Genomic DNA, 14773 nt, shown 5'->3' with positions numbered 1-14773 from the left:
TTAATGAGAGATACATTAGGAATCCAAACATTGATCATTATAAATTGAGTGATGATCATAAACCCTAAGAACTTGAGGTAAAGATATCAAGAACAAGTGGATCATGTCTAACCATGATCATGTTCTTGATGTATGTGAGGATAAGTTAAACCCTACTAGAATAAGTAGATTTCATTCCCACATGAAATTATAGGAAGATAACTAGTAAGCAACCCTAGGTTTACATCTTATCTTTTACTTGTGAACCATTTGGTGATCATAAGTAGAATCCTACCATATCTATATTTCATAAAACAATGAACCTAAGAAAACCTTAGAGTAAAACTCCATATTTAATATGGTGAGAAACCATTCATCCATAAGACCAAAGTTAACTATAAAAAGAACTATAACCAATGTCGTACTTTAATGATAAATTGAGGTTAATAATAGAATCTAATTGGTAGAAGATTAAACTAATTCTCAAGTACTTAGTAATTAGAGAGGCACATAAGATATGAAGCAAGTAATCATATTACCTTGGTTAGGGAGGTTAAACCCTAGCACATGCAATATGGTGTCATCCCATCTCTACAACCTAGAATTTTATCTCAACCCTAGTTTATGCATCACTATGGTGATCATAATATGAACCTAGGCCATAAATTGAGATTCAAACCAATTGCCATTAGGTAAATATCATTAGAACCCTAATGGTTCATTAATTAAGTACAATGTTTCTATTATAAAACATAAGAGCCACCTAATGCTAAATCCTATAAGTAAACCATATGTGTAGTGATCAACCATTTATCTTTGTAACCAAGATAAACCATGATGGAAACAATCCCTACTGAGATACTTTCTAATGTAGTGATAGTATTAAACTTAACAAAGGGGGTGGTACTAGAAATGATAAAAACCTTAATAAATATGTGCTCACATAAATCATATGCAAGTGATTAATTTCCTAAATAGAAAACAAGACATAACCAAAACTTCTGAAATACTTTGAGAAGAAAGTAGTAACTTTTAGATTTATAAATTGAATGGAATTCATAACAAAAAGGAAAATAAAGTGAAAATATCAATTCATGTCTAATTGCTATTTTGAATAAGACACCGATATGCAATATAATCTAATACCAAATAATTATTTCAAATGAAATAGTGGTGAAATAGTCATTGCATTACATCCTCAGTGAATTAACATAATTGAGACACCTGAAATTAAAATTTGGATTAAAAGCAGAATACAAAATAGAAAATATATAAAACAGGAAATAAAAAAAGGGAAAAAAAGAGAGAGCCTCACCTGGACTCACCTGCCGTCGCAGCCCACCAGGAGTCCAGCAAAGTAGCCTAGCAGGAGCCCATCAGCAGGAGCCCAACACGGCCCAGACCAACCCACCGTACCCCTTCGTCCAAAATATCGAGGACGAGTTCATCCTCACCCTCTCCATCGTGCTGGAGGCCACGGCGACGCCGTGATCCTCTTCCCCTCTCGCTGGCGCCTCCTCCTTCCTCGGCAGTGTGACGAGGCACGTTCTACCGCCGTATAAGAACCCCGCGATGAACCCTAGCTTCGAGTTCTTCTTCTTCCTCTCCATTTTTCCCCAAACCGAAACTCTGGCTCCGCTAGTACCCATCGTCGCCGGCGATTGGAGCAAACCCTGGCCAAGCTAAGAGCACCACCGTGACCGCCGTTCTCGACAAGCTACTCCCACGGGAGGAATCGAATTGAGGTGCCCGAGATCGACGCCGACGACCTCATCTTCCCCGGCGTCGGCATCAACCAATTCCGGCGAACCTGGCCGTCTCCGGCCAAGCCGTCAAGTCCGGCGTGTTCCTGGTGAGCTTGCGATTCGCCTGAGCCTAATATTGCATCCTATAATCGTCTGTAGCTAGTTCTTGCAACTTGGCCGGAGTGCACCGCCGCGGTACCTCACCGCCGGGCATGCTCCGGTGACCTATTTGGGGCGGCGCCACCACCATTTGGTTCCGTTCGTCGCGCTGAATCGATAGAGCATAGTCACGCATCGGGGGATGCACTGCATCGCCGGCTTCGTGGTAGTCTGGCCGCCGGCGAGGTGCTCCTCTGCCCAGTCATCGATTTTGACCAGTCAAAATCGACGTGGCTGCTGACATGGACCCGTGGCCCACTCGTCAGAGACTCTGGGTAACACTAGCCCGGGTGTCTTTAGCCAATTCGTTTTTAATTCCAAGTTTCAGAAATTTGCTGCAACTTTGACAAATTGTAGAAAATCCAATATAACTCAGAAAAATAAATATAAGATATCAAAATTCTTATAAAGAAAAACTCTATCCAATAAAAATATAAAATGAAAATTTTATTTTTAATAAAAATTCACTTATTTAATACTTGTTAGTTAAGACTTTAATTCTAATTTTAAATGCTATTAAAATTCAATAATTAGGAAAATCTTCCAAATTAAATAAAAAACCAATAAATAAATAAAGAAAAACATGTTTTCTTTATTTATCCTTTGTTAAATCATTATTAGTGAGATTTAAACCCTAATTAATAATTACCTAATTATTAATTGTTTAAAATAATAAAATGCCAATTTCAATATTATTTTTATTCCCAAATTATTAATAACTTCAATTTTAAATTGAAGTTATTAATCATAGAACTATATGGTGATTAAGAAACCCTAGTTCCATATGGTAGAAAACTAGGAACTCATCATCTCATGTGAAACCTAAAACCCTAATTCAATTTGAAACCCTAGTTCCATTATTACATGTGAACCCTAAATTGCTTCTCAACCTAAAAACCAGGTTGGAGCATGTGATCATAATATTCCCTTTCAATCATAGAACCATAATAGCTACTAAATGTTTACCATGATCACATAAAATGTAGAAGACCTATCACTAATATATGGGTATCCCATATGTCCATCTTCATCGAGACCTAAATAATCAAGTGGGATCAACCAAGTGTAAACCCTAGATCCTATTACCCAAAGACCACCATCCTTAGTTATCCATAATTAGCATCACACCATTGTGATGAACCCTAATAGCAACTACACCTACTATTTTGTATTACATATCCTTGTTCCACTAAACCCTACTAGTGTTGGATACTTATGAACCATCCTATTAGAAACCAACTATTTTACTTAGGAAAGTAAATAGCAAACCTGAACAACCTCAACCTAATTGATATACTTCTTATTATTTAAGAAGTATGTTCTTCAAAAGTTATTCTTTAGAAGAAAATAAAGAATCATCATCAAACCTGTCTAATATGACCTATAGACAATAGCCAGCTATCACCAGCAAGGTATACCAACCTTGATAGCAGCCTTGTATAATAAATTGCTCTAGATGCCTAGGCTTAACTCAACCATACAAGCCTAGTTGCTGATGAATCCAACTATGTTGTGATCCATCTACTACTTACTCCAGAAAACAATTAGAACCATAGAAAACCATAGAACCCCACAAACCTAATTATCATACTTGTTCTTCATCAAAGAACATGTTCTTCAAAAGTTATTCTTTTGAATTATATAATAAGTAATCATCAACCATGTATTATAGGACTTAAAATTGACAACTGCTCTTTACTTATTATACAGCTACTATTCCTGGTTGTGTATGCTTGTTACTATTCATTTCACCACCTGCTTATAATTCTAAAACAACACAACCCTGAATAAGAACCTTGTTTGTGAATCACTCTAAAAAGTGCAACACACCCTGAACTAATCATTACAACTCACTGATCCTAAATCATCGGGGTTAGGTCACGCTTAGAGCGATTGCATCTCATTCTTATGCATTATTGCATCCTTGCCAATCTTTTAAACATCGTCCTTACCGGACGATGATGCTATTTCAGAATTTGGAGTTATTGCGTATCGAAGACCTTGCCTGCATAATCTTGCAGTCAAGAAATGCAAGTTCATCACTTGCTCATGTCATTTGAGTATTTTTATCAAATTACTTGCAAAGTACTATGTTTATCACTATTGCATAAAAATCAAAACCACTACTTTCATAACTATGAATATGACTATGTGGTGGGCAATGGAACCATGGATTGTGTTGATATGGTGGAGGTTCCATTGCACGGGTTTATATCCATCTAGGATTAAACAACAAATGTCGCCAGTGATTCTTGTGCCGTAATACCCGTGTTAACCATAAGATCCGGAGTGGGACGGAGTAGTCAAAAGTGTTTCCACCTCTCGTTCATCAACGGATGCGCTTTACCGTAGTACACTTGTAATCCAAGGGGGCAAGCTGGTGAGGCTGGGGAGTCCTAAGTCCCCACGGCATAGTCCGTAGTACACTTGTCGCTCGAAGGATCAAGATGGTGAGGCTGGAGAGTCCTAAGTCCCCACGGTATTGCGGTCTAGGATGGGTTGCAGCCACCGGCGTAGGAGTGTATGGTAGAGCCCAGCACTGTTGTCGTGGTCGGGGTCCACCTTGAAATCTACAGGAATAATGGGACCGACGTGGACCCAGGGTCGGCGCATGCAACAAAGGGTGGGTGTTCGAGGTAGCGGAGGAACATGATTGGCTAGACCTTATACCGGGCCTCACACCATAGGAAGTGTGGACGGGTTGCGCGCCCGGTTGGCACCAAGGTTAATATCTCTTATGGGTAAAGCAACACACCTCTGCAGAGTGTAAAGAACCGTGACCTGTCACTCCACATTCGGGATATGGAATCGCTGAACGCTGGGAAAGGAGCTCCATGAAGTTCTAGTAAACCGGTGAAGGCTGACGGACATAGTTCTTCTGAATAAAAGCAACCTTTTGAAGAAATGGTTATGAAAACTTGCATTGGTATTAGACTTTCTGGTCTAATGCCGTAGCTAGTGCATTAAACACCTCTTTCCTATAATGAACTTGTTGAGTACGCTCGTACTCATCCCACTCTTAAATCCCCTGCTTAGATATGGAGGCATCGAAGGAGGATCTTCAGTACAACTCGAAGGCCGAGGAGTCAACAACTACTTCACGAGACAGGACCTTGTCAGAGGAGTCAGATACCACATCCAACAAGGAGAAACCTAGTTTAGCCATAGAAGGGAACTAGCTTCCTAAACCTAGCTCCTACTTAGCTAGAGTCTATTCTTAGCCTCTGTAGCTAGTGAAATACTCTACAAACAGAGTTCGTGATAAGATTAGACTACGAGTCGTTCTTCTGGAGTTTATTTGCAGTTTTACCTCATTGTAAAGTAGGAGGCTGTGATGATCTTATGTAACAGAGTCAATGATGTAATTCTATAGACATGCCTTGGACCCGCATATATTTCTGTTGTACCACTCTGAGCGATATGATACTAGTGGAACGGTGTTTCATTGGTGTTATATCAGACTTGCATACTACACCATGCAGTGGTATGCCGGGTCACCACACTTATCTCCATGTAACCCTAGATCGGGGGTGTCCATATAATCCCCCGAGCTAAACCCTAGAAAACACACCATCTGAGATCCAATCTCTCCCGCATTGCTCTTGGCGTAGCCGCCAACTGAGCCCCCCCCCCCCCTCCCCCCATTGTAATTCTCCACTGAGCAATAAGATCCAGCAGGACATAGGCCTTTTACTCTCCGAAGGGGCTGAACCTCGGTAAAACGTTGCGTCCTGTGCACCTCGCTCCGCAGATGACTATGTCTCCTTGCTCCCGAATCACCATGTAGCACCTGCCGTGGTCATATCCACGACAGACGGTGAGGTAACGGGTAATGGGATTTAAATTGCATAGGGCCATATATATGGTTAGTGAGAGGTCACTGTCTTTTGTTACCCGGGAGTGCAATATTAAATTTATGACTTCATACGTTATTTTGACATATTCATATTATGTGATACGAAATAATATTATTCAAAGCAATTAGAAGAACCTAGTGCAAGGTAATATCTTTTATACTCGATTTGTGGGCGATCGATTATTATGTCATGCCATGTAGCTTTCTAATCATTCAAGAGTGAGAATCGAAATCTAACATATAATCGCAACACAACATTGCAAAATAAAATATACCGAACCTCCGCTTACTCATCGCTAGGAAAAAATCAAAAGCTAACCTACAAATATTTTAGTGATTATTAAATCTCCACATAAATTACAACCATATCTAGAAACATCATTTTGGTAAATTTTGCTTCCAGCACGCTCTATAAATTCATGCTTAAAGTGGTGAATTTGATATCCAAAAATTCTGTTAAATCTTTGACTCAAACGGCCGCTCATGGCTGTTGCTGAGGATGCCGTGCGGCCGGGGATTTCGACGTATCAGTGTCATGAACCTGTACGCTGAGTTGCACCTATACGCTGGAGGAGCCACGTCGGTCCACTGAGCTATACGCTGAACTGAGTCGCTCCTGTCTGCTGAGCTGAACTTATACATCAGAACATGGGACTGCTCGTATACGCTGCGCAGCAGACCTATACTTGTACATCTAGCGCGGCAGTCTAGCGCGGTCTGTGCGTCATCTTTGCCGTGTAATCGTATGGTCTGGTTAATGTCCACATCCTTTCAATATATCTTTGTTTTTTCTTTAGATTGAACGTAAACCAATCAACTGTTTTTTTTTCTTTTGTTGATCGGTTTCTAATTTTTAATGGACTCTTCTAACGGCAGTCTAGCTAATCTATGTATGAAGGGAAACCCATGACACGCTAATGTTTTGTTACGGGAAAGGTACGTGTGTACCCATATATGGTGCTTTCAGTTTTGCGCATATATATTATCTTATGTAACACTTCTTATTTTTTAATCTGAGACGATAAGATTAATATTAGTGGCTCATATTTTTTAGCATATGTGAATTAACTTGGTGCCTCGAAAATTTTCTTTATTTTACTTTTAGTATATAAGAGATAAGAGATAGATTATCCAAAGGTAATCCCACTCAAACCTGGCGTATTTGGGTTGATCGATTAGGCTAATTTAATTGGATTATTCTAATTGAGGAGGTCGGATAATCCTCGAAAAATGATGGATAATTTGCATCCGCTAGATAGTGGCAATACTATATTTGCTGCCATATTCATTGGATATCCGCACGGGCAATATCCGTATCATTTACATCCTTACTAGCAAGACGCCCCATGCTTCATGAAAAGAGGTTATTTTGTGTTTTTTCTACAAATCCGATCATTTTGCGCTGAAGTTTCAAAAAAGAAAACTACTCGCAGTTTTATGCACTTCCACCACACAAGTGGCGGGCGGTTTGGTGGAGAGAGTTGGACTCATGCCACATCCGTCTCTGACCGATTACCAGCTCGCGTGAAGACCAGCTGGGCAGGCAGCTTCTGTGGTCGACAGCCAACGTTGACCCTGCCACCTTCGCCAGCTCTTTTTTGCTAATAAACAAGGGAAATTCAATAGTTATGAAATGTGCTCGATCTGCTTCCAGCCTCTCACCAGTGCTCATAGTTCGAACAACTTCCACGACCGATTCGCGGCCGCGCGCGGATTTGGAGAATCAATTAGTGCCGCGCACGCAGCAACACGGCGCACTTGAGCTAATCATCATCGCCGCACGCACGATCACCACTTCACCACTCTTCCTCACGCGCGCTGGACGACGGCCACAAAGCCATGTCCTGAGAGAAGAGATCGCCTTGCCGCGCAACCCCGTGCCGTAGAGAACATGGGGGCACGTGCGCTCTGTCTCCTCCTCGCCATCGTTGTCGCCGCCAGCAGCTTCTTCTCTCCCTCCGTCGCCACCACCGACACCATCGACCTCACCACGTCCATCACCGGCAACCAGACGCTCGTCTCGGACGGCGGGGTCTTCACCCTAGGCTTCTTCAGCCCGCCCGGCGGCAGAACGTACCTGGGCATCTGGTACACCAGCATCCCGGGCCAGACCGTGGTGTGGGTCGCCAACCGCAACGCCCCGCTCGTCAGCGTCCCCGGCGTCCTAAAGCTCGCCCCCGGCGGCCGCCTCGTCATCGTCGACCGCCGCAACTCCACCGTGTGGTCTTCCCCCGCGCCCACCACCAAGAACCAGATAATCACCACGCGCGCCTCCGCCAAGCTCCGCGACGACGGCAACTTCCTCCTCAGCGCCGACGGCAGCGGCACGCCCCAGAGCGCGGCGTGGCAGAGCTTCGACTACCCGACCGACACCCTCCTCCCGGGCATGAAGCTCGGGATGGACTTCAAGCGGCGCCTCAGCTGGAACATCACGTCCTGGCGCAGCGCCACGGACCCCTCGCCGGGGCCCTTCACCTTCAAGCTCGTCCCCGGCGGGCTCCCCGAGTTCTTCCTCTTCAATGGCCCCAAGATGATCTACGCGAGCGGGCCGTTCAACGGGGCCGGCCTCACCGGCGTGCCCAACCTCAGCTCCGAGGACTTCGTCTTCACGGTCGTGGCCACCGCCGACGAGACCTACTACAGCTACGCCGTCACCGACGCCAAGCTGCTGTCGCGGTTCGTCGTCAACGGCGACGCGCAGCGGCTGCAGCGGTACGTCTGGTCGCCCGACGCCGGGACCTGGAGCAGCTTCTGGTACTACCCAACCGACCCCTGCGACAACTACGCCATGTGCGGGCCCTTCGGATACTGCGACACCACCGCCAGCCCGCTCTGCAGCTGCCTGCCGGGGTTCGAGCCGCGCTCGGAGAAGCAGTGGGGGCTAAGGGACACCACCGCCGGCTGTGTCAGGACCACCAACCTCACCACCTGCCCCGGCACCGGCGACGGGTTCTGGCCGATGAACCGGATGAAGCTGCCGCAGGCGACCAACGCGACGGTGTACCCGGGAATGGACCTGGACCAGTGCCGGCAGCTGTGCCTGCGGAACTGCAGCTGCACGGCCTACTCCGCCGCGAACGTGAGCGGCGGCGTCAGCCGCGGGTGCGTCATCTGGGCCGTCGATCTGCTTGACATGAGGCAGTATCCGGAGGTTGTGCAGGACGTGTACATCCGGCTACCGCAGTCTGAGGTGGATGCCTTGACCGCCGCTGCCGCCGCAGGTTAGCATTTCCATCTCTGACCGGTCTTCTTCAGGTTTTCTTTACTTGTTCTGCAGTTCAAAACTAGCATATACATTTCCCACATTAACGAGCAGTTATCAGCTACCCTGGTTCAATGCGCCTACTACATGATTAGTACATCACTGATATTTTTTTATTTAATCTTTGATTCAAATATCTACCTTGTTCTTCTTCAAAGAAAGCGCAGTTGGGGTGGGAATAAATTTGGTACTGTATTGGATTTTAAAAACTGACCATGTTAGCCAGTACTGGTATTAGTCCGATAAAGACAGGGCATCCACTCCCGGTTCTATTTACAGTAACCAGCAACATCACAAGAACAATTGCTGGATAAATTTGGTATTGTAGTTAAAACTGACCATGTTAGCCAGTACTGGTATTAATCCGATAAAGACAGGGCATCCACTCTCGGTTCTATTTACAGTAACCAGCAACATCACAAGATCAATTGCTGAATAAATTTGGAATTGGAGCATGAAAACTGACCATGTTAGCCAGTACAGGTATCGTCCGATTGATAAAGACAGGGCATGGGCATCCGCTCTCGGTTCTATTTACAGGAACAAGAACAATTGCTGGCCGGTCTAGAGTAAGCGTCCAAATGTATCTGTCATGGTCCAACATTAACGCGTTCTGCATTTTTTCTCTTCAATGTAACCATCTGCTAGCTAGCAAATCGTGTTCTCTTGCACGGCCATTTCTCTCGGCCAACAGTTTGGACTTCGTATGCGCCGTGCGTGAACGTGGACAAAATGGCACCACTCCCTGCACTTATTCAGTATTCAGTGTGAATTGTTAGCTTCGTCAGAGTTGGCCAATCGACTATTCAGTCGCAGACTCGCAGTTGGTACATTTGGTTGAGTGGTTCCGTTGTCCGCGCACAACTTGACGGCTAGTTGCTTACAGAAGCAAATTAGCATGGGTCAAAATAGCCGCCAGTCAGTCGTTGCCTGAAATCGCAATAATTTTTCTACAGATAGTACCGTGAGCCTACCAAACTTGCTGGATTAGTTTAGGTGCAGTGCGCTCCGCACGAAAGACTCGACGAACAAATGTGCACTATCACCCAACTTGAAAGTGACACAAGCTAAACAGCTAATGATGTTGTGTGGAAGTTATGATAGATTAAGAGCAAGCACTTGGATTAGAAAAGCCAACACTAATTCGCCTAACCTTCACCACTTGTTGATTTCAGCCGCCCACCGACGTCCAAGCAGAAAAGTGCTGATCGCCGGTGTCGCCGCTGCTGCCGGCGTGCTTCTTCTGTTGGCGATTGTCTGCTGCTGTTGTTGGAGAAACAGGGCATTGAAGAAGCTTCAGACTAAAACGGCACCAACCAGCCGAAACGACGACGTGCTTCCGCTCAGGGCCAGGAAACCGCCACTGGGCCCATCTAGGAATCAACGGCTGGAAGAGGACCAGATGGGGAACGACAAAGATCTTGATCTACCGTTCTTGGACCTTGATGTGATTCTGGACGCAACAGACAACTTCTCTGCGGACTGTAAGATAGGGCAAGGTGGATTTGGCTCCGTTTATATGGTAGGATAACAATGCAATAACAGTCATGAAAAAATTGTATTTTACTGATGTAGTAGTAGATTTTAACCAAACTGCGAATTTGTTGAGCAGGCAAATCTTGGGGAAGGACAAGAAGTAGCGATAAAGAGGCTGTCGAAGAAATCTGTACAAGGGATTGGGGAATTCAAGAACGAGGTGAAACTGATAGCAAAGCTTCAGCATAGGAACCTCGTGAGGCTGGTAGGCTGCTGCATCGACGGCGACGAAAGAATGCTTGTCTACGAGTTTATGCACAACAACAGCCTAGACACATTCATATTCGGTCAGTTCGGTTTCCTTTGTCAGAAGAACTTCTAACTGTGATGTGGTTACATGGACAATGTGTTTAACTCAGTTGAATGTTATATATGCAGATGAAGAAAAGCGCAAGTTACTAGAATGGAAGAACCGTTTCGAGATCATTCTCGGGATTGCACGGGGTCTGCTGTATCTCCACGAGGATTCACGGGTCAGGATCATCCATAGGGATATGAAAGCAAGCAATGTGCTACTGGACAAAAATATGATCCCCAAAATCTCCGACTTCGGTATCGCGAGAATGTTTGGAGGTGATCAGACAACTCAGCATACCATGAAGGTCATCGGGACATAGTGAGTACTATTATCTCTCTACTAATATGAACATATAATACCTTTGAAGATATATGTGGGCTGTCTTGCTGACTAGTGGGATGTTTGTATTCAGTGGCTACATGTCTCCGGAATATGCAATGGATGGCGTGTTCTCTATGAAATCTGATATCTACAGCTTCGGTGTACTGGTGATAGAGATCATCACTGGCAAGAGGAATCGCGGCTTTTACGATGATGAGCTTGATCTCAACCTCCTTGGTTATGTAAGTTACTAGCATGGTAAATTGTCAGAAATCTTTGATTATTTCTGGCACTAATATACAAATCATGTCTTATTCTCGTTTTAGGCATGGACTCTGTGGAAAGAAGGTCGGGGTGTCGATTTAGTGGACGAAGCAATGGGCGGCACCTTTGACTACAACGTGGTGCTCAGGTGCATACAGGTTGCTCTCCTATGTGTTCAAGTGCACCCTCGGAGCAGGCCACTGATGTCTTCAGTTGTTATGATGCTGAGCAGTGAGAATGCAACGATGCCAGAGCCAAATGAGCCTGGTGTAAACATTGGGAAGAGCTCGTCAGACACGGATTCATCTCTAACCAACACTGGAACTAATTTCACAGGAACTGCAATAGATGCAAGGTAGTTTTAGGGTTGTAATTGTTTTAACTTTGTTGATCTAGTGGAATAGTTTGTACAGCAGAGGCATATATTTTTGAACTTCAGGTGACTATTATTGAATCATAACATGGTCATCTACAAGTACATGAATAAGAAATAAGGGAGGATCATCAACAAGAACCCATAACACCATGTGTAGCAATCGCGAGCAAGCGAGCGAGGGGTACCATTTTTTGCTTGTCATGGACAATGTTGGATTGTCTCCATGGCAGTGTGTTGATAGCCCGGTCAGCAATCGTGATAACCACTGCACATGTACCTCTATAATCTGATGGATCATGGATAACCTGTACCACCTCCATCAAGTCAAAGCCTGGTAAGGTGTTCCAGGGTTTTAGATGTATCTTGATACAATGACGATTGCCAGAGCCAGTCGCTCGTTTTCCTCGCGTCACATCATCTTCATCTCTCATCGAGGCGGCTAGGGTTCCTTCGGGTATGGCAGAGAAAACGCCGGACCCTTCTCGTGTTGGAGGTCCATCCAATTCTTTGCGTCAACCAGTTCTTCCCAGGAGCACGCCTGGTCGTGTTGATGGTCGCATAGAGGTGGGCATGCCACACTACGGCAAAACAGGGCTTTGCCGTGTAGCCTAAACGCACGGCAAAGGGGCAAATCGGCTCGGCAAAGCCTTTGCCGTGCGGCCGTGCACGACAAAGAATGCACGACAACGACCCGCCCGGCAAAGCCATCTTTGCCGTGCGTCGCGCGAAAATCGCACGGCAAAGGCTTTGCCGAGCGACGCAGCTTTGCCGTGCGCTTTCCTTTGTCGTGCGCACCAAATCTTTGTCGTGCGGCAGTCTTTGCCGTGCGCTTCCACACCAACCCGCACGGCAAAGACTTGGCTTTGCCGTGCGCTTTTCCTCCACCGTGCACGGCAAAGATACCTACAGCAGCACCAGGTGGGCAGCGCGGGCGGCCTTTGCCGTGTGCATGTGCACGGCAAAGAGTGCCTTTGCCGTGTGCACATGTCTTTGCCGTGTCCATGTGCACGGTAAAGGTGGTGCAAATTTTCCAGATTTTTCCTGTTTCCCCATTAATCCCTGCAAATGCAATTCACAAATAGCAATAACAGTCCAGATACACATATAGCACATTATATGGAGCATTTGCATCATCAACAACAAAGTTTATACATGAGTAGTCCAACAAAGTCCATACAATAGTTCCAAGTCCCATAATTAGTTCATACAAGCAACATCAACAACAAAGTCTCCAACATATATAGAATGTTCCAAGTCGCACAACAAGTTCATACAAGCAACATCAACCTTCGCCACTTTCTTGTCCTTCTCCACTTCCTTGTCCTTCTCCACCTCCTTGTCCTCCTACAAGTTCATAGATGCATAAGTGGCATGGAATGGCTAAAATTGACATGTAAGAACTAGAATTGACATGGAAGAACTAGAATTGACATGGAATGGCTAAATTTGACATGTAAGAACTAGAATTGACATGGAAGAACTCGAATTGACATGGAATGGCTAAAATTGACATGTAAGAACCAGAATTGACATGGAAGAATTAGAATTGACTTGGAATGGCTAAAATTGAACATAATCGCTAGAATTTACATGAAATGGCTAAAATTCAACATAATGGCTAAGAATGACATGGAATGGCTAAAATTAACATGGAATAGCTAAAATTGAACATAATGGCTAAAATTGACATGGTTGAGTGGCTAAAATTTACAAGTGACATGGTATGGAAGAATTAGAAGTGTAGGAGAACTCACCTAGAAACTGCTGCATGCTCCGGATGATGCCCGTATTGTTGACGGTCAAGCCAGGTGTCAGCGGGCTCTGACTTGGCGCTTGCTGGAGGAGCGCCATCACAGCCGGATCAGGCGTGGGGATCTGCAATATCCAAAGTTCGGTTAGACAACAAACAAGATTGAGACGGAGATATTAAGTTAACCACTTACAAAATGGGGGAACATAGGAGGACACGACGTGCTAGGAGCACTACTCCCCGGTGGGGAAGTCAGCACGGCCTGGTTCATGAACATCTGCTGGAACATCTGCTGCTGTTGTTGCATCTGCTGCAACATCTGCTGCTGCATCTGCATGCTCTCCCTAAGCTGCTGCTGCATCTGCATCTGCATCTTCTCCTCTTGGTTCCTCCGTTCCCTTTCTTCCATCTCCGCCTACGTTGTGTTGCCGCGATGTCAGTAACATTGCAATGGAAAACATGTAATGAAGCGTAGAGGATCGATGAAGAACTTACCCGTAACTTCTCAACAGCTAGGTCCGAAGCCCGTGGGCGGGTCTCTATCCCGAGGCTGCTCGCTCGTACGCCCAGGACGGATCTGGCGTAGAGATGGAATGGTCTTTGGGTCGACTAACCCGTCAGCAATCCATAGGCGGCCACCCTTCTTGCCTTGTCCCGCAAGCACCGCAACCTCAACGTCAAAGTCTTTGGTGGTTGGGTCAGCGTCTTCGCCATGCTTGGCCTTGAACGCCGAGCGGTACGCGCCACACTGGGCCTCTGCTAGCCCGTTGACCCACACAGACCCCATTTCAGGATGCGGCTCCCTCATGGTCTTCGACTTTTGGAAAAGGCCAAATAAGTTTGGTGTCACGCCTGTCTTCACTTCCTGCAAAAGAGTACATGCAAGTAAGTGAAGAGGGACACCCTTGCGGTGCTAACAATAACATGAAACGAAAGAATGAAGAAACCATTTGCTCACCTCTTGCTGCAAGGTAAGGGCCAAGTTCTTGCTGCCCAGGACATGTGATCCACCTCCCATCTCTAAACGCTTCTGCTTGCCCTCCTCGTGCTTCCGGGCGTACTCGGGGGATGTCCACCATATGACCATCGCAAGAAAGCACGCCTTGTCTTCCCCGACGTACTGAGGAGGGTTCTACATACACAAGATAGACCCATTATTAGAACATAAACTACATGAAAATGCGGAAATAAATAACACATCGATGCTAATACCTGCAGCTACTGCCA

At 45.3% G+C, this 14773-nt stretch overlaps 1 protein-coding gene across 1 annotated transcript; it reads left to right on the top strand.

The window, feature by feature from the left end:
- Positions 1 to 7490: 7490 nt before the first annotated feature.
- On the top strand, positions 7491 to 11934 carry LOC127344054 (receptor-like serine/threonine-protein kinase SD1-8). Its single transcript, XM_051370276.2, has 6 exons — positions 7491 to 8960; positions 10177 to 10523; positions 10614 to 10824; positions 10916 to 11153; positions 11248 to 11398; positions 11483 to 11934. Exons 1-6 carry the CDS (start codon positions 7631 to 7633, stop codon positions 11777 to 11779), a joined length of 2574 nt encoding a protein of 857 aa, XP_051226236.1. The 5' UTR covers positions 7491 to 7630; the 3' UTR covers positions 11780 to 11934.
- The last annotated feature ends 2839 nt before the right edge of the window (positions 11935 to 14773 follow it).

The sequence above is a fragment of the Lolium perenne genome, chromosome 3, assembly GCF_019359855.2.
Source record: "Lolium perenne isolate Kyuss_39 chromosome 3, Kyuss_2.0, whole genome shotgun sequence".
Lineage (NCBI taxonomy): Eukaryota > Viridiplantae > Streptophyta > Magnoliopsida > Poales > Poaceae > Lolium > Lolium perenne.
This window is presented reverse-complemented; position numbering and strand designations above follow the sequence as displayed.

What these genes read in the sequence shown, in the direction of transcription:
- LOC127344054 (XM_051370276.2), top strand. Translation starts at nt 7,631, where the DNA reads ATGGGGGCACGTGCGCTCTGTCTCCTCCTCGCCATCGTTGTCGCCGCC. An exon ending in GATTTGGCTCCGTTTATATG is followed by an intron (nt 10,524 to 10,613) that starts GTAGGATAACAA and finishes TTTGTTGAGCAG; the next exon opens with GCAAATCTTGGGGAAGGACA. An exon ending in ATCTCAACCTCCTTGGTTAT is followed by an intron (nt 11,399 to 11,482) that starts GTAAGTTACTAG and finishes TTCTCGTTTTAG; the next exon opens with GCATGGACTCTGTGGAAAGA.